This window comes from Mya arenaria, chromosome 9 (genome assembly GCF_026914265.1).
Source record: "Mya arenaria isolate MELC-2E11 chromosome 9, ASM2691426v1".
Lineage (NCBI taxonomy): Eukaryota > Metazoa > Mollusca > Bivalvia > Myida > Myidae > Mya > Mya arenaria.
In genome coordinates this window covers 45991932-46016273 of record NC_069130.1, presented here as the reverse complement: position 1 = coordinate 46016273, position 24342 = coordinate 45991932, and the positions used below count along the sequence as shown (strand labels likewise).

The following is a 24342-nucleotide window of genomic DNA, read 5'->3' as shown; positions in this document are numbered from 1 at the left end:
AGTGAAGCATTATTTCTTGAAACGTGCGTGAAAACTGTTTTCTGGTGACATTTGAAGCGAGAAATAATTAACTCGCGTTCAAAATATTGCCACCAGACAAGGTTTCCATAATGCGCTACAAACGACAGTCCTCAACAAGGGAGGTCATTACAATGTGGTGACCATTAAAAGAAGTTCCATACGGGCATTTTATCTTCGCCCGTGGGCAAGATAAGAATTTCTAGCATGGTTGAATTATTGGATCTACTTATCTGAGGTGGGAGAAAGGTTCATTCCGACCCGAGCGAAGCGTGTTTTGCGGAAACGAGGTTTACCGAGTTGGAAAGGATGTAAGTATTTTGCTTGTTAAATATTACACCTCAAAACTAAATAATTTTTTTTTTGGTCCTTCGAACTAACTTCTGCAGTGAAGAAGGCCCGTAATACGACTACAGTGTGTTTTTCGTTCTTCGTTATGAACGATTGTGTGCAATAACTTCAAATAACTGTATGATTAAAGTTAATGGCCATTTCCTTTACATTGATATCATCAGGGCTCCCACGATGTACATAATGATTACAGAATAAGTATCAATATTAAAGTGAAAAATCTGCGCTGCTATCAGATATGCTGTGATAACATTTATCACATGGTTTCAATATTATGATTATAAATATTTATTATTAGTATATTGTATGGTAATCTACGTGTAAGGTTTAGCCAAATGTTTGTAAATATATTTTTATAGTATTCAGTATAAAAATATGTGTTAGACGTTATTTGTATTTAAATTGAATTTATAGTTATATATTTATTCGACTTTTTATTGAGAATACATGAAGTGTGTAAACTATTCCGTGACACATAAAGAAAGAAAGCGAATTGAAGGAATTTTATTTGATAAATATATTAACTTCCTTGCGAAAAAAACTGCCGGCAAAATAATTATTTAGAAGAAAAAAGTTGCAAATGGATTTAATAGAAACAAGTGTTAACTACAGGGACAAGCAGAGTAGTAGAATTTAATTGAGGTACTGTTTAAAGGGACAAGCTCAAGTTTTTTTTAATGTTAAATGCACTTTTTTGTATGACGAAATAAAGTATGGTAAATCATTAGGAGTGTTAAAACAAAGAAACTGATAGCTTGAATCCTTCAACAAATGTTGATATATGCTCAAATTTTGTCTTTGAAGTTCACGATTTTTAATAGCGTTAGTAACGCAATTCAAACAAGGCTTGGAAGATACGTTATCCTTATGGTTGTGCATGAGTCCTTGTGGGTGTGAGGTTTTATTGTCAGTTTTCACATTTTCCTTGACACTACCGGGATGGGAAAGCACCCCACTGAAACTAGAATAGATTTTGATATCCTAAGTATATGTTTTTCTGCAATCTCGGTATCAAAGAGTAAAATAGTTATAATTCCTGACAAAATATCAGATCGCAGACTTTCATATATCCGTTCGAAATTTAATGTTTTTTGGCCAAAAGCGTTACTAACGGTTTAAGAAAAGTGCATACAAATCAATTTTTGAACTTAAATATAAAAATCTGCGGTCTAATATTTTGTCAGTAGTCTTATAAATATATCTGGTTTACACGCACTGTCGCATGAATTGGCTCGTTCCAAGACAAAAAAAGTTGTCAAAACGTTCAATCTGTGAGAGTGCAGCTTTAAAGCCACACGGATCCAGGCCATATGAGCACCAAACAAGAAACACAGCGCTGAAAGTTCATGGATTTAATTTTAAATCTTCGAGGAAGAATTTGTGAGTGCACAACAACAGCTCTTAACATCATGTATATGTCACAAACACCATACCGGAACAGTTGTAAAGATGAACAGTCATTCGGATATTCGAAGTGTATAAAAGTTAAAACGGTGCATCAAGTGTCCGTCAAGTGACACTACTTATTTACGCTCCGGAAGATGATGAAAAGTAGATTGTGTATGTTCGCTGTTTGATTAATATCCAACTGTTTGGACAAGGACGTTTGCTTCAACATCTAAGGACATCTTACGTTAAAGAGGTTTTGTGCATTTGGAGTAACCGTTTTCATTTTACGTGCTTATAAATTATCACTTGACCGGATTCTGAGGATTGATTTTTGGTGTGCATGTATTATGATTACTTAATTCTGTGTGCATACACAAGCATATCATTTTTTTTAATTATTCGTGTAAATATGCATATATCTTCGGGACCGCTGTATGCATACAAACACACTCTTTATGTTATGTGAATACATGAGGTAAAAGACGAAGGCCATACGGGTACCAACATTAGAACGGGCCAATAGTCACATTAACTGACTACTTTATGTTTTAGTGCACATCAGTTAAATGGCGATTCTTTGGAAAATTTTAGTGGCTGCAACTTGTGTTACATTATTTACAAGGTGCTTATCCCAGCAAACTAACAACCAAAAAGTTGACATACATGGAGACTTCTTAATTGGCGCACTATTTCCAATTCACAACCTTCACGAGGGAGGCACGTGCGGTGACGTCATACAGGACCAGTCAGGAATACAAAATCTGGAGGCACTACTTTTTGCGCTGAATAAAGTTAATACAGAGATTTTAAAAGGGAAAAGTAAGTAGTGATATAAAATGTGAATATTTTGCATTCAGCTGCTACTTGTATTTCTAAAATAAGTCTATTTCTGGGCTATAAATATTATATATGATATCGAAACAATAGTACTGAACTAAACTTTAACACGACTTGTTTAAAAGACTATTTTAATTTCCAATTCTGTAAGAATTTGTCTCATTGTTTGGGCTGAGAAGCTGACCCCTTGCTTTATGATTTATCGAATCTACAATTTCAAACACTTGCAATTTTTAGACTTCAAGTTGGGAACCCTTGCCTACGACACATGCTATAGTGACACAGAGGCTCTGAGGCGCGCACAGCAATACGTAACCTTCAGAACTTACACATTGGGGCTCGAATCAATGTTCAAGTGCACGGACGATTCCACACCAAAGTATTTTGAAATTCTACGAATACAATTTTTATATATCAACATTGTAACGAAACGTCAATACCATCGAGCTAATTGAACTTTGATTTTAAAGGGACACCAGATAATACGATTGCAAGAAAAAAAGGAAATTCTCCAAAACTTACATACATTTGACATCGCTGAGTTCAAAGCATTGAATTTTTCTTACTGATGTGTCACATCGCTAACTTTGCACGTATCTTTCGCTGTTTTTGCGCATTTTTTTCCAATTTGAAATTCATCTAGGGTTGTCTACCATGTGAATCCTCGTAAGTTTAAAAATAGCTTCAGTATGTTTATCTGTACCCATACTCGTATATGATTTATTCCTCCTTTAAACGGGGAAACACAGCTGAGACAGCAATATGATTGGTGCGTTTATCATGTTAAAAATAATGTATTATCGGCCTCCTACTAGCTCGCATTGGCAAATCTAGGTTTGTTTTGAGGCAATACTGCATTTGCCGATTTTGAGACTGTCTGAGTTAGTATTCAATATGCATCACAAGTCAATCTTATGGGCATACATCATTGACTTCATTCACTGTATTGGTAAGCAAGTAATCCGATTAGCTACATCGTTCTTAGATCCAATTCAGACCAATATTGAATACCAGCCCTGGGCCAGTATTCAATATTGATCTTATTCTTATCCATAGACATGTCTCAGTGATTCCCTTCAGCCTATTGGTCAGCTAAATATACAGGCCAATCAAAACACTTGTTTCTAATCTTGATTTTAAGTTCAATCTAAGTTGCTTATTGCATACAGCCACTGATGTCTAGTCAGTAAACGTTAATTAAAATCATATTCATTGTACCTGTTTTCGGATGCTTGTGTACTTAATTATCAAACTGTTATCAATTACAAAAACGATTTTATATTTGTTCAAGTGCGTCTTACAGTATGATAAAGTGGGCAATGTTTTGCGATATTAATAGTTGGCGAAAGTCTGACTTAACAGATACATGTATTATGTTTGTTTTATATGCATTGCAAAATTATAAACAAAACAAACTTATGTATCTAAAGAATGTTTATGTTTCTCGATGTTGAATGTGTAAATTTATGACTCATAGCATTCCTATCTGCATGTCCAAAGCAACAGAGACATACCTTCAACATACGTAACATGTTGTTGCTTTGATCTTTAAAATGTTTTGTCGACATTGCATAATAATCATCCCACGGCTTGATATAAAGCTGGATGATGTGTGCCTTGTTAACTTCTCGCAAACAATACGCATTATGCCTAGTGTGCTTTAAGTAATAGTTTAACATATTTTAAAATCTTTATGATGCAACTGGCAAAACGATCGTCAATATTATGACATCATGCCATAGCTAACATAGTCCATTTAAGCAGCGGCTTCAAAGTCTTTGACGATCTTTGTTTTGGCCACCTTATGCTAAGGGAACAAAATGAATATCCAAATGTTAACAAAGTTCACTAGAAGTTCACATTATTGTGGCTATAGCTAACCTAGCCCTATCCCATTGGAGGCCGATATGCGATTACAATTATTATAGGAAACAAAAATATTAACAGACGTTTTTTGCATATACAGTCAAACTTGGTTGAACGGCCACCTCTTTAAAGGGCCACCTGTCTTATCGGGCCACTCAAAATCCCCCTGTACGTTTTTACTATAGAAAAGACGTGCATTAGGGGCCACCTGTGTAAAGCGGCCGCGGCCACTATTTTTTTACCCCGTGAAGCCATATAAACACTTATTAGCGGCCACTAATCCCTTGTCACTGACACTTCCGCTAGATCTTTTTCCCAATGCACAGCTTTAATTGTATACTGTAGTATACGGAAAAGTACGACGGCCTCGGATATATCCGTCGTCCAATGAAAATACATATAACATCACACGATTTTCATGCGTGTTTACTCATCGAGAAATCATGTTTATAACATGTTGGTGGATGTTAATTGTCTCAATTAAAGAAGACACTTAAATAAATACGAAGTTAATTATCTAATACCGACAAAGAAATATAGATGCGGTAAATCCGTAGAACGTTTCATCTATTTGGATTGGCCTTATTAGTCGCCTATAGATCCTAGATTGTCATTTCAGATTGAAGACCGAGGGCAAGTTGATAGGCGTGGTTGGAGCCGCCACCTCCGGAGTTTCCATTCAGCTAGCCACCTTCTTCCGCTTGTTCAAGATTCCACAGGTATCAAGCCTCTCCCGTCTGTGCAAACTCGTTTTATATAAGATGATGAAAATGGATTGTTTTTGTTACATAACCAAATGTAGACTAAGCGTGTTTTTGTTTGAAAAACCAACAATCATTTTACAATCTCATATAGTATTTTCATTTGTTTACTGCTTTATTGTATTCTTTTCCGGTGGTTTTATCAGTCCAATGTTAATCGAAATCGACGAAAGACCGATGGTGACTTCTCAAATTCAATATTTCATGATTTCCCCTTCATAACTTCACGATGTCATCTTCAAGAACGCACGAATTCAATATTTTTATTGCACGAATTCACGATTTCAACTTCATGAGTTGACGAATTCACTAACTACTTCGTGAGTTTGTTGAATTGTTGAATACGTCCAACCATGGAATCGTTAAATCACAAAATCGTGAAATCGTGATATATCAAACTATTGAAATCGTGAAATCCTGAATTGTGAAGTTGAACTCTTGAATTTTTCATAAATATCTTTTTCAAACAGTGAAAATATGAATATGTTTTCACTGTTTTGAATGTTTAGCCCGTCCTCGCGTTAATATCAAACTTCAGCGCATACAGGGCTGGGACAATATTTAATCGACGTTACGTTTGCGTATATTTTGGCCTACGTTCTGATCATTTAAAACTACAATTAAATTTCATTTTAGCTCCACTATTCGAATAATAAAGAGAGCTAAGTCATTATCTCAGCAAATACATCATGTATTGCATTGAAACTTAAGATATTTATTCCCAACTATACAACTTAATTAATTTATCAAGATGTATAACTCTATCTTGAATATAATTCAAATATCTGCCCTTTATTATTTGGCTTTGAAATTCTGGTAAAGGTTTTGCATTTAATCTTTCTTAACAGTGATACATGCATGTTTCACTAAACTTTGCAATCCTTAAAGGGACTAGACACCAGATGATACAAGTGCAAGAAAAAAGATAATTGTCACAAACTGACTTAAAGTTAGTTGATATCGTTGTGTACAACGTATTGAATCTTATGTATGACGTCGCTTACGACACATGTATCTTTCGCAGTTTTTGAGCATTTTTCCAAATCTAAATTGACTGGGTTTGTATACCACGTTAATCCCATTTAATTTAAATATAGCGTCGGTATATGTATCTGTAATCACGTGACTTTCACATTCTAAAAATACACACTATTAACTGGGAAACCATTATGTTCTATTTTTAATCGGGTAAACTGAGGCAGTGACAACATATCATTTTAAGCATGTGACATTATGTATAATCAGCCTCATATAAGCTCGTATTTACAATTCAAGGCTTGTTTCGTGGAAATAATGTATTTGCCGATTTTGGAAACATCTGGTGTCTCGCCCCTTTAAACTTAAAAGCGGCGGAATAGTCGAGGGCTCTGTCTCTATGACAGCTCTTGCTTACTTCATCATGTGTAGGCATATCATAAAGAAAGAAGTGTTTTTAAGGGGAAACCGCAATGCATTTCACTTCCTGAACACCAAGAACAAGCGTGACACTTGTGGGTACATCACTCGTGAAATATAGGTTATGATGATCACTCGGTGAAACATATAACGATCTTAAACTGAAACCAATCCTCTTTGTCTTAAAGCTGCACTCTCACAGATTTACCATTTTTACAACTTTTTTATTTTTTGTCTAGGAAAGAGCATTTTTTGCATAAATATCTGCAAACCAATGATATAAGATTATTGACAAAAAGTCAGATCGTAGATTTTCATATTTCCGTTCGAAAATTAATGTTTTATGGCTTAAACCGTTAATAACGGTCTAAGAAAAATGCATAAAACATAAAATTTTAAACTTAAATATAAAAATCTGCGGTCTTATTTTTTGTCAGCAATCTTATTTAACTGGTTTCCATGGTCTTTCGCCAAAATTGGCTTGTTCCAAGACAAAAACTAAAGTTGTCAAAGCGTTCAATCTGTGAGAGTGCAGCTTTAATAAATATCATATTCAATGATACGCAACTTATGTAAAGTATTTACACAGATATGTAAATGTAAACTATATATAAACTATATATAAGGATGGAATTTAAAACACTACTGTTCGAGGTTTTTGTTGTTTAGCCTAGTCATTGAACCTTTGTCAGTACGTTTAGGTACTTTGTGGTCAGCGGTTTACCGCGATGACGTATAATTGTACATGTACGCCATTGTACCGCCAAACATCTATTTAGTTTAATGTTATTAAAGCTGGACGCTCACAGACTGTTTTGCCAACTTTTTTTTGTCTTAGAATGAGCCAATTTTTGCGTTAAGGTCTGGAAACCAGTGATATAAGAATGCGGAAGATCAGATCACAGTTTTACTCATTTACGTTCGAAAATAAATGTTTTTGTCGAAAAAAACATTCTTTTCTGAAGGCGTAAGTAACGCTTTTGGCCATAAAACTTCAATTTTCGAACGTATATGTTAAACACTTTGATCTGATGTTTTGCCACCAGTATTACATTACTGGTTTCCAGATATTTACGCAAAATTAGTTCATTCAAAGACACAAATTTAAAAAAGTTGTCCAAATGGTCAATCTGTGAGAGTGCGGCTTTAAGTTGAAATAATAAAAGTATGTTCTTGTTTTTATCGAATCAGTTCTTAATTATCATTATACTATTTATATTAATATAGTTCAACTTTTATTTTACTGACTAATATACTTTGCCTCCATGGCAAATGTGTTGAATGTATTAATTTTACTTTATACTATAATTTATCAGAATATATATGCTTAATATAAAAATCATGCATCGCATCACGCTCCAACATCACAAAATTACTTAATCAAGATATCAACTCATTTTACCACATAAAAGCATTGTATGATTCAAAATGTTTCTACTTATTTTAAAAACGAATTTTCTCATCCCATGTTTTGATAAAAAAAAAGTTTACACGGACGGGTGACAAGATAATTGTGGATTTGTTTTCAATGCTTCAAAGAAAGCTTACTATAGAGCTAGAAATAATTTGAGTTGTTGCTAAAAAACGAGTTGAGCTCAATTACATTTTTTTGCTGTAGTATATTTTTTCTTGGAAATCTTGTCCAAAATCATTAATCAGCATAGGGAATTCGCTTTTAAAAAGATTAATATATATATTTATATATATACGTTTTTATTGACTTTTGATGTTTATAGTAAAATGAGTTGAGATTTGGAGTCCACTTAAAGAGCTGCACTCTCACAGATTTACCGTTTTGACAACTTTTTTTTTGTCTTGCAATGAGTCAGTTTCTGCAAACCAGTGATATAGGACTGCTGATAAAAGATCAGATTGCAGATTTGCATATTTCCGTTCAAAAAATAATGTTTTATTGCTAAAAGCGTTACTAACGGTTTAAGAAAAATGCAAAAGACTTCAATTTTTAAACTTAAATATGAAAATCTGCGATTTGATTTTTTGTCAGAAGTCTTATTTCACTTGTTTCCATGCACATTCGCAAAACTTGTTAGAAGACAAAAAAGTTGTCAAAACGATCACTCTGTTAGAGTGCAGCTTTAAGTATTTCGTGATGTTGGGGGCTTTAGCCAATTGTATATAACTGGTAAATTCTTAAGTTTCGTTAAAGTAAGCCAACTTGTGCAAACTAGCCTAGAAATAGCATGTTGACAACTTATCCAAGTTTTATACAATTTTCTGCCGGTTGTTTTTATTCGAATATTTCTAGATGATGTTAGCATTATATTATTATTCCTGCATTTTAAGTGGATTGCGGACACAATATTGAGAGTACCACTTTATAGCCACTTCTATAAATGATGTTAGTAATCGCACTTACTTTCTTACTTCCTTGTCTGAGAAGGACTTCTGCAGATGGGGATTGTGAGTTCATATGTTTATCGGAGAAAAAAAATATATGTCATAAACTTGGTTATGAGGGAAGTGGTGCAAGTCAAAAGGTTACGCCCCTAAATAACGCCCCCTCTAACGTAAAATCCTGGACCCGCTCCGGTAACATTAAATTTGATCGTCCAAATATTAAGTTATTTCCTTAACAATAATATATTGGCTATTTAGAGAAGTTGTCTTCAATTTACAACCGAACAAGCTTTTTTTCCAGATTAGCTACGGAGCCACGAGTACTGAGCTGAGCGACACGAGCCGCTACGACTTCTTCTTGCGTACTGTGCCGTCAGACCGTCACCAGGCGCTAGCCATTGTGCAGATACTGACGTGAGTTCATCGTAATGTTTCCTTGTTAAACACTCAAGAGAAGAAAGGTGGGTAAAAAACAAGCCGTACGGTGACCTGTATCCACTTTATGATCACTAAATTATCATGATAACAACATCAATCTAATCTGCAACAGAAATATACAAAAAAGTCACGTGGTTTCAAGTTTGTAATACCAAAACACCGTGTAAAGCACATTATCTTTCCAATTTTGGTAAATTCAAATTTCGGTTGTGAACTTTGGAGATGTTTTTTTCATGAGTGCATGATTACTGTTGAAACTTTTCAAAACCACTCTTGGGATTCTTGGTGGAACGGCCCAGAATAATAAGCCTGTGCACTATATCTTTTATTGTGAATTTGAGGAAACAATAGATTAAATAATTATATTGCTTTATGCAACAAAAGATAAACTGTATTTGTTTATTCTGGTTTTGAGGCAGCAATAGATTACTTATTTCTTTTGTTACCAAAAGATAAACTTTTTTTATTGTGGATTTGAGGCAACAATAGCTAAACTATATTGCTTAAGGCAACAAAAGATAAACTTTATTTCTTTATTGTGGATTTGAGGCAACAATAGATGAACTATATTTCTTTATTGTGGATTAGAGGCAACAATAAATGAACTATATTTCTTTATTGTGGATATGAGGCAACAATAAATGAACTATATTTCTTTATTGTGGATATAAGGCAACAATAGATGAACTATATTTCTTTATTGTGGATATGAGGCAACAATAAATGAACTATATTTCTTTATTGTGGAGTATAGGCATCACTAGATGAACTATATTTCTTTATTGTGGATATGAGGCAACAATAGATGAACTATATTTCTTTATTGTGGATATGAGGCAACAATAGATGAACTATATTTCTTTATTGTGGATATGAGGCAACAATTAATGAACTATATTTCTTTATTGTGGATATGAGGCAACAATTAATGAAGTATATTTCTTAATTGTGGATTTAATACATTAATAGATTAACAGTATTTCTTTATTGTGGATTCTACAGGCGAATGGAATGGACGTACGTAACGGTCATCTATGAGGACACGAGCTACGGGGTTATGGGATATGGAGAGATAGAGAAATACGCACAACAAAACGATATATGTATAGCACAAGCGTACAAGGTCAAACGGTATGTATAGCATGGCTTAAACATGTCACAAAACTTGTCCTTTAAGGTAAAGCACTAGAATTCATATTTCACCTGTTTGGTATTCAAAATACAACTTATGTTAATTTTATGGTCATACGTCATTCATCCCATTCGTTTATTATCAATAACAAGTAATCCGATTAGCTACATCGTTCTTAGATCCAACATTGAATACTAGCCCTGACGTTCTCAAAAGGTTTATTGACTTCTGTATTTCCCATTTAAAACAAAGGGGTATAATTATAACTTCTTCTTTCTTCAATATGTCATACAACATGGCATTATATATACATGTACGTGCCTAATAAATGGAATTAGGTCTCAAAAAGTGCCTGAACTAGCACCGGGTAAACATAAAGATGAATAAACCCACATTGTTGAAACCATGAAGGCATTACTATAGGAAACAACATTTCAGGAATTAAACGGCACTTTTTAAGTCCCATATTCCCGATTTCCATGATATTGCACAATTGTGCACACTGTGAAATCTTCAGAGACTCATCTTCGACACCCCAGCGTATCATCCCAGGTTATGATACGCTGGGGTGCCGCGTATCATCCCAGGTTATGATACGCTGGGGTGCCGCGTATCATCCCAGGTTATGATACGCTGGGGTGCCGAGGATGCAGAGACTAGCAACTTTAAGTTACGCCTACGGATGATAAGTTAGTTCATTATTCTTTTTCATTCCTTTTCGAAAAAGGAATAAGGAACTTAATTATCATCCATGTTACACCATCACAATATTGCTTTTCTATTAGTGTGATTTACTCATGACCGTATGTCATTGCAGAACGTAATTTGTCAGTTCTTTGATAACGTTTGGAATTGAATTGTATATTCAAGTATTTAATTCCTTTGCAGATTTATTGATTCGGAGGACATCAACCGAGCGGAAATAGAAGACGTGGTAAAATCTCTACTTGTCCACAACAACACTGAAGGCAAGTAACAAATTCAAATAAATATTTAATTCGGATGTAATCATTTGCTCATGATGTCCACTAGCGGATTTAAAATCGTCCAAGTTTACTTTTTATGTCAATATAATAGAGAAAAAAAAATACGCCTATAATGCTTCATTTTCGACGACAAATTGTTAAAATGTTCTTGATTGAGTAACCCCAAATCTACATGCAAACGGTTTATGCCATGTACTTTCGCCCCTAAGTTACGCCCCCTCTAACGTCAATTCCTGGAGACGCCCCTGATGTATGAACCTGGACATCCAGGGAGTCGAACAAAATGTCAATCATGTAACTATGACATTTTGAATTCTAAGAAATGTGGTTCCTAAAACATTTCCAGACTTATCAGTCGTTCAAAACAGACCAGATAAGACAAAAAATGTATTGGTTATTTCCCTTGACATTAGGGGTAAAATTACTTTGCCATTGACCGTGTTTTCATTGACCATTCCAAGGCTTGACCCAATATTTAACAATGAACAATTTGTAACATTTGTAATTGTTCCTTGGTCGTACATGGATATTGTTTGCGATGTCCTCGTTTGTAATCAATCTATCGCACATGTAAACACTTTGTTGATAAATGTTGGGACAAGTATGAGGTTGGATATTTTATACTTCAATCGAACCCCCGTTGGCTCGAACTCCTAGGGACCAGCGAAAGTATCCCGAGCCTCGAAAAAATCGAACAAAACGGGAAAGCTTTTCTTCAGTATAAAGAAATCGGTAATTTACATCCAGTTCGAGCTAAAGAAAAAATCGAACCAAACGAGTTCGAGCCAATGGGGTCCGACTGTTAATAGCTATATTCTGTCATATTTTACATTTAAGTTAAACCATATTACAGGTAAGACAGTGGTGATTCTGTTCGCCTCCGATGACATTGTAGAGTCAGTATTCAGTGTGACCTCTGACCTCAATCTCAAGAACCGTTTCCGGTGGGTGGGGAGTGACGCATGGACTGGAAGAACGGTCCGATCAAGTCAAGTCGCCGAGGGAGCTATCGGGGTGCAGCCGAAAATAGTAAAAGTGCCTGATTTTGACAAATACTTTTTGGGGTGAGTAGAGTTTAAAATTGTATTGTTATTGGCTACAAGCCTGGTGTGCATGTGGCTTAAGTTATTGGTCCGAAATAACTGCCACAAACGGTAAGCATAGTAATGCGAACGCCTGCCACAAAGGTATGTAGTTTATATTAGGGATAAAAATGTCTCCCATTACAAAACTCCAATTCCTGCCACAATTGCAAGGATATAATCATTATTTAAATCAGAATGCCTGTCACAACACCATCTAAAAATCTTAACGCGTGCTATGAATGTTACATTAGATGTTGATAGTTACATGGATATGGAGTCTGAATGCCTGCCACACAAGTGTAAGAGCTTTATGTAAGGGATCTGAATGCCTGCCACAAAAGTTAAGAGCTTTATGTACGGGATCTGAATGCCTGCCACAAAAGAGTAAGGGCTTTATGTAAGGGAGCTGAATGCCTGCCACAAAAGTGTAAGAGCTTTATGTACGGGATCTGAATGCCTGCCACAAAAGTGTAAGAACTTTATGTACGGGATCTGAATGCCTGCCACAAAAGTGTAAGAGCTTTATGTACGGGATCTGAATGCCTGCCAAAAATGTGTAAGAGCTTTATGTAAGGGATCTGAATGCCTGCCACAAATGTGTAAGAGCTTTATGTAAGGGATCTGAATGCCTGCCACAAATGTATAAGAGCTTTATGTACGGGATCTGAATGCCTGCCACAAAAGTGTAAGAGCTTTATGTACGGGATCTGAATGCCTGTCACAAAAGTGTAAGTGCTTTATGTAAGGGATCTGAATGCCTGCCACACTTGTGTTAGAGCTTTATGTAAGGTATCTGAATGCCTGCCACAAAAGTGTAAGAGCTTTATGTAAGGGATCTGAATGCCTGCCACACTTGTGTTAGAGCTTTATGTAAGGTATCTGAATGCCTGCCACAAAAGTGTAAGAGCTTTATGTATGGGATCTGAATGCCTGCCACACTTGTGTTAGAGCTTTATGTAAGGTATCTAAATGCCTGCCACAAAAGTGTAAGAGCTTTATGTAAGGGATCTGAATGCCTGCCACAAATGTGTAAGAGCTTTATGTAAGGTATCTGAATGCCTGCCACAAAAAAGTAAGGACTTTATGTAAGGGGTCTGAATGCCTGTCACAATGTGTAAGGGCTTTATGTAAGGGATCTGAATGCCTGCCAAAAATGTGTAAGGGCTTTATGTATGGGGTCTGAATGCCTGTCAAAAATGTGTTAGAGGTTTATGTAAGGTATCTGAATGTCTGCCACAAATCTGTAAGGGCTTTATAAATGGGGTCCGAATGCCTGCCACAAATGTGTAAGAGCTTTATGTATGGGATCTGAATGCCTGCCACAAATCTGTAAGGACTTTATGTAAGGGGTCTGAATGTCTGCCACAAATGTGTAAGGACATTTTGTTTTGGATCTGAATGCCTGCCACAAATGTGTAAGAGCTTTATGTAAGAGATCTGAATGCCTGCCACAACTGTGTTAGAGCTTTATTTAAGGGAGCTGAATGCCTACCACAAATGTGTAAGAGCTTTATGTAAGAGATCTAAATGTATACCATAAATAATGAAGACCTTAATTTAAGGGATCTAAATGCCTGCAATAAGTGTGTAAGGGCCTTATGGAAGTTTCTGAATGTCTGCCAAAAATGGGAACGATTTTTATTTAAGGGATCTGAATTACTGCCACAAATATGTTAGACCCTTATCTTAGGGATCTGAATGCATGCCACAAATATATTAGAGCTTTATGAAAGGGATCTGATTTCCTGCCACAAAAGTGTAAGGGCTTTATGTAAGGGATCTGAATGTGTGCCACAAATGTGTTAGAGCTTTATGTAAGGGATCTGAATACCTGCAACAGATGTGTTAGAGCTTAATGTAAGGGATCTGAATGCCTGCCACAAATGTGTAAGAGCTTTATCTAAGGGATCTGAATGCATGTCACAAATGTGTAAGAGCTTTATGTAAGGGATCTGAATGCCTGCCACAAATGTGTAAGAGCTTTATAGGCTTTATGTAAGGGAGCTGAATGCCTGCCACAAAAGCGTAAGGGCTTTATGTAAGGGAGCTGAATGCCTGCCACAAATGTGTAAGAGCTTTATGTAAGGGAGCTGAATGCCTGCCACAAATGAATGCCTGTCACAAAAAGCGTAAGGGCTTTATGTAAGGGGTCTGAATGCCTGTCACCAAAGCGTTAGGGCTTTATGTAAGGGGTCTGAAGGGCTTTATGTAAGGGATCTGAATGCCTGTCACAAATGTGTAAGAGCTTTATGTAAGGGATCTGAATGCCTGTCACAAATGTGTAAGAGCTTTATGTAAGGGATCTGAATGCCTGTCACAAATGTGTAAGAGCTTTATGTACGGGATCTGAATGCCTGCCACAAATGTGTAAGAGCTTTATGTAAGGGATCTGAATGCCTGCCACAAATGTGTAAGAGCTTTATGTAAGGGATCTGAATGCATGTCACAAATGTGTAAGAGCTTTATGTAAGGGATCTGAACGCATGTCACAAATGTGTAAGAGCTTTATGTAAGGGAGCTGAATGCCTGCCACAAATGTGTAAGAGCTTTATGTAAGGGAGCTGAATGCCTGCCACAAATGTGTAAGAGCTTTATGTAAGGGAGCTGAATGCCTGCCACAAATGTGTAAGGGCTTTATGTAAGGGATCTGAATGCCTGTCACAAATGTGTAAGGGCTTATGTAAGGGGTCTGAATGCCTGTCACAAAAGTGTAAGAGCTTTATGTAAGGGATCTGAATGCCTGCCACAAATGTGTAAGGGCTTTATGTAAGGGATCTGAATGCCTGTCACAAATGTGTAAGGGCTTTATGTAAGGGATCTGAATGCCTGCCACAAATGTGTAAGGGCTTTATGTAAGGTATCTGAATGCCTGTCACAAAAGCGTAAGGGCTTTATGTAAGGGATCTGAATGCCTGTCACAATGTGTTAGGGCTTTATGTAAGGGATCTGAATGCCTGTCACAAATGTGTAAGGGCTTTATGTAAGGGATCTGAATGCCTGCCACAATGTGCAAGGGCTTTATGTAAGGGATCTGAATGCCTGCCACAAAAGCGTAAGGGCTTTATGTAAGGGATCTGAATGCCTGCCACAAAAGCGTAAGGGCTTTATGTAAGGGGTCTGAATGCCTGCCACAAATGTGTAAGGGCTTTATGTAAGGGATCTGAATGCCTGCCACAAAAGTGTAAGGGCTTTATATAAGGGATCTGAATACTTGCAACAAATGTGTAAGGGCTTTATGTAAGGGATCTGAATGCCTGCCACGAAAGTGTAAGTGCTTTATGTAAGGGGTCTGAATGCCTGCCACAAATGTGTAAGGGCTTTATGTAAGGGGTCTGAATGCCTGCCACAAAAGTGTAAGGGCTTTATGTAAGGGATCTGAATGCCTGCCACAAAAGTGTAAGGGCTTTATGTAAGGGATCTGAATACTTGCAACAAATGTGTAAGAGCTTTATGTAAGGGATCTGAATGCCTGCCACAAAAGTGTAAGGTCTTTATGTAAGGGATCTGAATGCCTGCCACAAAAGTGTAAGTGCTTTATGTAAGGGATCTGAATACCTGCCACAATGTGTAAGGGCTTTATGTAAGGGATCTGAATGCCTGCCACAAATGTGTAAGAGCTTTATGTAAGGGAGCTGAATGCCTGCCACAAAGTGTAAGGGCTTTATGTAAGGGATCTGAATGCCTGCCACAAAAGTGTAAGGGCTTTATGTAAGGGATCTGAATGCCTGCCACAAAAGTGTAAGGGCTTTATGTATGGGATCTGAATGCCTGCCACAAATGTGTAAGAGCTTTATGTAAGGGATCTGAATGCCTGCCACAAATGTGTAAGGGCTTTATGTAAGGTATCTGAATGCCTGTCACAAATGTGTAAGTGCTTTATGTAAGGGAGCTGAATGCCTGCCACAAAAGTGTAAGTGCTTTATGTAAGGGATCTGAATGCCTGCCACAAAAGTGTAAGGGCTTGATGTAAGGGATCTGAATGCCTGCCACAAAAGTGTAAGTGCTTTATGTAAGGGATCTGAATGCCTGCCACAAAAGTGTAAGTGCTTTATGTAAGGGATCTGAATACTTGCAACAAATGTGTAAGGGCTTTATGTAAGGGATCTGAATGCCTGCCACAAAAGTGTAAGTGCTTTATGTAAGGGATCTGAATGCCTGCCACAAAAGTGTAAGTGTAAGGGATCTGGTTTATACTAATTTATTTTAGCTCGATTGAGACGAAAGCTGATAGCTTATAAGATCACTCTCGAGTCCGTTTCCTGGGCAGAAACCAGTACTGTGTCCTTTTTGAGAGGCCATGAGAAAGTACCCCTAGTGGGGATCGAACCCACAACCTCTTGGATGAGAGGCGGACACCTGTACCACTAGACCACTCTCACCCAAGTAAGGGATCTGAATACTTGCAACAAATGTGTATGGGCTTTATGTAAGGGATCTGAATGCCTGCCACAAAAGTGTAAGGGCTTTATGTATGGGGTCTGAATGCCTGTCACAAATGTGTAAGAGCTTTATGTAAGGGATCTGAATGCCTGCCACAAATGTGTAAAAGCTTTATGTAAGGCATCTGAATGCCTGCCACAAATGTGTTAGCGCTTTAAAACATATGTTACCTGAAAGAGAGTCCCTTTTCACCGTAACATAGTTAGACCTATACCTGTATGGCTCATGTGAAGAGGCTTGTTCAGAGGTCTCTGACTATTCGACTCCTAACCTCAAATCATTGGTCCTGTCGATTCAATATAAAAGTGACATATGATAATATTTGAAAAATCAATTAAATTTAGTAGGTAATTTAAAACCAATTTTACACAATGTACATCTACATCAGTAAAATAGAGATTACACTTAAAACAAAAGAAAAACGTATGAATTCCACGCGGCCTATACTTTAAATAAGGGATTGAAAATCGGACAAAAGTCGTTATCGATCATGGAAAATAATCAGAAGAGCCAATTCGATCAATTATCGATTATAAAAGCGACACTGATAAAGTGAAGAATAAAATGTATCCATGGAAATACTGATTTGTACAAGTGTACATAAATGAACACATTATATGATAAAGGCGTATGACTGTGTGTTTTTTATGTTACGCAAATCAACCAGTTTAGTAACATTTGATTCGATATTGATATTAAAGGTATTTCCGATTACTCTAAAAAAGAATGCGGTATGTCGGATCCCGAGAGGGGCCACACCTTCATATATATATACGGTCTTTGTTTGATTTACAGTCTACGCCCTGACAGCCACAAACAAGACCCCTGGTTCAGGGAGTATTGGGACCAAGTATTCAACTGCTCAACCCAGGCAAATGAGACCATCGACACGGGGAAAAAACACACGCCCCATTTAGCAAGAACATGTAATCCAAAACTGAACCTGTCTGAGGAAAGAGGTTGTGATTTTATAATTTATTCAAACAATGTTCTTAAAGGGACCCGTTCATGATTTGTAAAATGCACTTTTAACGATTTTTTATTAAGAAATAGACAGTGGCAAATCATAATGAGTGTTAAAACTAAAATACTGACGACTGGAACCTTCAACAAATGTTGATACATGCTCAAATATTATCTTTGAAATCCTCAATTTTTAATGGCGTTACTAACAGAATTTAGCGTTTCGTTGTAGCGTGATTGGTTGATTGACTATTATCACATGATGTTATCGATGTTTATTTTTTGTATTCTTAACGCGTCAAAATATCCGTACAGTGTTATAAAACAATCCATGTGCCCTGGTGGTTCAAGCGACGGTTTTCTCGTTTTTTCCTGACTCAACAGGCGTTGGTCAGCAAACCCTTTTCTTATATTTTCATTGTATTTTGTCTGAAATTTCGGTATCATGGAGTAAAAATAATAATATAATAAGTGTTTTAGATAAGTTACCGGGAAAACTTATTTTCCGTCCATAAGCATGTCCCTTTAACTATGTGAACGTTTTGTGTATGTATTCTACCTTTTAGCATTTCCGAGATTTTATTATCCATTGTTGTTCATTGACAATTTAACTGGTTATCTAATTTATCTTTCTCAATGTAAGGCACCTACAACCGGAACTGGAACACGTACGCTGTAATGGACGCGGTGTACGCTTTTGCGTATGCGCTGAAGGCCTGGCATGAAGGTGTGTGCGGAACCATAGAAAAGGATATCTGTTACGAACTTCAAGAAGCAAAAGCTGAAGACCTTATGACAAAAGGATACTTAAAGAACGTTTCATTTGACGGTGAGTGAGTGTTGTAAAGTTGAATGGCCTAAATACAAGCAGTGGTCTACCTTGTCGCAAGTCCATTTGCTAATATTCTTCGATATATATAGGTTTAAATTGATTTTTAACCTTTTTTACAGACCCTGCTGGTTTCCGCTTTAAGTTCCACAACACTAGTGGTCCGGCACGGTACAGCATCATGCAGTACGTTCATAACAAAACATCCAACACGTATAAATGGGAAGAGGTTGGAGACATTGACGGTAAGGCTCGTCCTTATGTTTTTATAGGAGACATTAACGGTAAGGCTCGTCCTTATGTTTATTCCAGGAGACATTAACGGTAAGGCTCGTCCTTGTGTTTATTCTATGATACATTGACGGTAAGGCTCTTCCTTATGTGTAGTCTTGGATACATTGACGGTAGGGCTCGTCCTTTGTTTAGTCTTGGAGACATTGACGGTAATATTTTTGACATTCTTAATGTTTACTTAAATGTTAAGCAACAGGGAAAACGTTGATAATTTTAAAACACTGTCGTGCAAGACATGAGACAAGCTACAATCTAAAAATGCTTATAAATACCATAAACTCACGTTAACTTACAAACGTAATATAGCGCGTGACAGACATTCGGAGCTCCTCGGCCATTTTATCGAAAACAACCTCGGATGTATTTGGACGGTTTACATACTCAAAATGTGGTACGTTTAAGTCCGCTGCAAGTAGATCGGGTAGTAATTTTATTTAGCAGTTAAACTTTGTGACTTAACTCTTGGGATTCTTAATTATGTATGCAATAATACAATTAAATGGCAATCAATTTAAACTTAGATTAATAAATACAACTCTAAAACACTACATTTAATTAATGATATAATTCAAAATTTTATGAACTACTTCAACTGATGCACCGGCATACATCCGAGGTTGTTTTTGTAAAAAAATGGCCGAGGAGTTCCGAATGCGTGACAGACTGACCATTCGATGGGTTAGATAATAGTAATATTTCAAAATATAAGCGCCTTTTCAATGGTTGCGTCCCTTCTCTTTGAATACAGGTTAAGTAAAATAGGGATGATATATATATTCGTTTGAAATGTTCTTCTATTAGAAACAATTACAAACTAAATATATATCGTACAAAGACGAATGTGTGCCAACGGTCAGCAAGAAGTAGTACCCTACACACCCCAAAGATAACATTCAATTAGTCACTGGACTAACAGGACTGTATTTACAGGAAAAAATCACTAAACAGTCAGTTTATGGTGAGACGCATATCGTGTGCACTCCACCTCCTCTGCCACTGAAAACGTTAGTGATAATCCATACATTTCCTTCAGTGCCCTGGAAGCCTTTTGTTCCTTTATTTTATTCGTTAAAAAAATATTTTCCCCAGAGAACCGGCGCCGATTCAAGAAGAACATCCGTTGGCTTAAGGACATTTCCTCGCTCTACCGCCCCTCGGTCTGTTCTAGACCATGCGTAGCCGGCCAGGCGACACATACGCTACCAAACCGGAAGTGCTGCTGGACGTGTCACACGTGCCCGGAATATCAATATCTCAACGTAAGTTCTTGATAATTAAAAAAATGGCCGTGGAGTTCCGATTCGGCAAAAGGTTACTACAAAGATGGTGCCCAGTTTAAGAAGAAACATTTTTAAGGCCCGTTTGAGGTATACGACAGATCGGTCCCTGTGTGATTCATAGCATTTGCATATAATGAAACTTTTCTTTCCACCTTTTGTTCATTTTAACATTTTCTGTAGTAGAGATGCGTCGAATCAGCCTTTAATTCACTACTTAATTCTTAACTTCTTTTGTAAAATATTTATAATTGCTTAAATTGTTTGAATACATACTGCTCAAATAATTTGCCAAAATGTATAACTGTCCTTTTCAGACATATAACCAGTCGTGTCTAGACTGTCCTCCTGGCAAACAGACGAACCAGTCGAAAACCGGATGTTCGGATATACCGGAAGATACGATTGACATGAGTCACGTGGTTGCCATAGTAGCGATCATAATGTCATGCCTAGGGGCGATAATCACCTGCCTCATCGCCGCATTGTTCCACTGGCAAAGGGAAACACCTCTTATTATGGCATCGGGGAAAGAACTTAGTTTTGTACTACTTTTCGGCGTTTTGATGTCCTACCTTTCCACGTTCGCATTTGTTGCTTACCCTACGCCAGTGTCCTGCGGTACGACACGGTTTATGCTAGGGATGAGCTACACTGTTTGTTACGCGGCCATCTTAGTGAAGACTAACAGAATTTATCGAGTGTTTAATATACACACTAGTAAACCCAAGAAAGTTAAATACATAAGTGCGAAATCGCAGCTACTTATTACGTCAGCTATTGTTTCTGTAGAGTTAGCTGCCCTTGTCACGTGGCTGATATCAGACAGGCCTGCGGTGATTCACGAGCACCCGACACGTGCGGACAACGTGCGAGTTTGTGAGGATGCAAAAGACTTTACTTATCTTGGAGCGTTAGTGTATCCTTTCTTATTGATGATTGTTTGCATCTATTACGCAATTAAGACTAGAAAAACACCCGACGGGTTTAACGAAACTCGCTATATCACATTTGGATCATACTCCTTTTGCGTCCTCTGGATAGCCTTCATTTCAATATACTTCTCAGTGACTGATAACACTATCAGGATAGTGGCGCTGTGTTTTTCATCATTTATCAACGCTACTGTGACGTTAATTACGCTGTTCATCACAAAAGTGTACGTGGTCCTTTTCCGACCCCAGAAAAACACCCGAGAAAATGTGATGTCGAGGCGACGCACCCAGAGCTACGAGACGGTCAGCATTAACAACCTGAGTAACCTCAGTAGAATGGCCAGTGCAGGTATTTAGCAATTGGAAACTTCTAAATTTGGTTTGGTAAGCTTTAAGTGATCGCGTATATGTATACATGTGTGTACATGCCCTTTGAAGCTTACCTCAACGTATAATGTCTTAAAGCTTGATATCTCAATATGTCAACGTTCACACGTCAACGTTCACACGTCAACGTTCACACGTCAACGTTCACACGTCAACGTTCACACGTCAACGTTCACTCGTCAACGTTCACACGTCAACGTTCACATTGACAATGCTAACAAAGTCGTTCATGACCAATGCAGGTATTTGATATTTGAATTAGGTTTAGTAAGCTTTCAGTGTTCTCGCACAAATGAAAATGTAATTCTCAAAGGAACTTCACGTTTAATGTGGAAAGTTTGTTACCTCAATATGTCCACGTTCACACATGAACGTTTACATTAGAAATGCTAATGATTTCATTCATAATGATGACGGTCTCGAGGTCAACGTTTACATATTTAACGTTCGTAATCTCAACAAAATCTAACTATTGCAAGGAACACGTAATTACACAATTACAAATTTTACAATGACGTATCTAAACGTTAATAATCACAACAATTCTTTAAGCGAAATTGTCATTTTTCCTACATTGACATAGTTCAACTATAGCAAATAGAACGCTCTTTATTACCTTCTATTACGTATTTCAATAATCTCAATATTCACATGATTAATGTTTTGTTTTCCAAATTTACTGCCTTAAATGTTCTCAATGGCAACGCTCACAATGGCAATGTTCAAAACATGAAGGTGTTCAAACGGTTCGATTTACATTTTAAAGCTTTCTCTATCAGCATTCTTCATTGTCTTAACGTCACAATAGTTATTATGTCATATAAAGCAGGTTGTTTAAATGTATAAGCGATATTTATATTTATTTTACTTAATCGATTGATCAAATTCGATAACAACTCATATGAAACAGAATAACGCTATTACCAATCATTCATTTTAATATTTTTTACAGTTTCCACTTGGCACTCGGTGCATCCAAATACTGGATCCGATAATTCCTCCATTATGAACGGACAACCCCCGCAACGTTTCGGGACTGCATTGTCTGTTTCGGCTCTTTCCGTAAACATCCTCAACCAATCAAATAATAGCCTCTACTCGGATCGTTCCACTAAATCAGCCCCGCCAGTGCATCGACCGTTTACGGAAGACGAAGTAACACAATTCGCGGCGAGAAATTCCACAGACTTGGGCGACGAAAGATTACAACAATTTCTAGAAAACAGTATCGATTCACACTCGGACATTGATGAAGAGGCCGATACCGGAAACGGTATCAGTACAGGCGTCCCGAGACGCTCCTTAAGGACATTCAGATCCCGCCGGAAGCAGCGACGGACGGTAAAGAGGACACGCAGTATGGATGCCGCTCATTTGCCAAATATTATGGTCACGTGTCCGTCGCAAGAAGATAATTCTAAAATGGTCAGAGTTATTCATCTCTGACAAACTTTGCATTGTATTGTATCATCATACCATTTTATAAATTACCTACTAGTATATATACATATTTATTTTGCAATAAAATTCATGTTATCTACAGACTGGTGTCTTGAAAGTCGGTACCGGTCGAAACCACCGTGCACCGTGTTTATTTGGTAGCGAACCCATGCCGGTTTAGTCAAGGAAAAAATAGAAAACAAAACCTCACGCCCACAATAACTCATTCACAGACTTAAGCTGATGTTGAAATGTTTGCAATTGTTTAAAATAAAATATTTTTTACAGTGTACCATTTATATTTGACCTAGTAACCTGCTTTCTGAAACCGATGTTACCCAGTATCATACAAATACAATATTTCATCACGGAAAACATTCCAGCGAAGTTTCATGCGTATTGGACAGAAACATTGAAAATGTATAGCATCAATAATGTTCACAAGGTTTTTGTAAGTTTTTTGTAAGATTTGACGCACAGACGTACCTAGTTTTTGACCACGTGTGACCTGATTCCAAAATAATCCATCGATAATTTTTTTTTGTATAAGTTTCATGAAGATTGGAGCGGATATATCATCTCTGTTTTTCCAAGTTTGAATATAATCTGACCAAGCATTACCATGATATGGTAAATATAATCTAAGATGTGATCTTATGAGCTACATTTTTATCACATGTGACTCAGTTTTAAATTTGTCCAAGGGCTCATCAAAGAGTTCATCAAAGACAACATTCTGTTAAAATTTCATCAATATTGGTTTGATATAATGTTATTGTGTTGTGAAAATGCTTCTCTAAGATTTGACCTAGTGACCTATTTTGATCCCATGACTCATTTTTATAAGCGGTCGAGATTTTATCAAGGACAATAATTGACCAAGTTTGAACAATATCTGACCAATCCCTACAAAATAAAAAAGGCATGGATGGACAACGCCAACACAATATTCCCCTCCCGATACATTCGGTTCTGCGGGGATGATAATGAAAACCTATATAGAACGGAGAAAACGTCATACGTTTGTTTCTGTTTCTAGGGTGAGCTTAGCAGTTGATCTATTTTTAGCTTATGGGATGATGCCTCCTTTTAAATAAAAAAGTTTATTGTCAAATCAATTGTATATATTAATCAATGTTTATACAACCAAACAGTGTTGTT

General features: G+C 36.9%; 1 protein-coding gene across 2 annotated transcripts; it reads left to right on the top strand.

The window, feature by feature from the left end:
• Positions 1-1856: 1856 nt before the first annotated feature.
• Positions 1857-23283, top strand: LOC128202646 (metabotropic glutamate receptor 7-like). 2 transcript variants are annotated; one of them, XM_052903661.1, is made up of 13 exons: positions 1857-2577; positions 2833-2974; positions 5081-5180; positions 9277-9389; positions 10416-10544; positions 11434-11513; positions 12385-12595; positions 17852-18015; positions 18663-18848; positions 18971-19093; positions 20232-20401; positions 20737-21703; positions 22694-23283. In XM_052903661.1, the coding sequence occupies exons 1-13, from the start codon at positions 2325-2327 to the stop codon at positions 23185-23187; spliced, it is 3132 nt and encodes a 1043-aa protein (XP_052759621.1). In that variant the 5' UTR covers positions 1857-2324; the 3' UTR covers positions 23188-23283. The 2 variants fall into 2 exon arrangements, with proteins under 2 accessions (XP_052759621.1, XP_052759622.1); XM_052903662.1 differs by lacking the exon at positions 2833-2974 and having other exon boundaries at positions 2440-2577.
• Positions 23284-24342: the final 1059 nt, after the last annotated feature.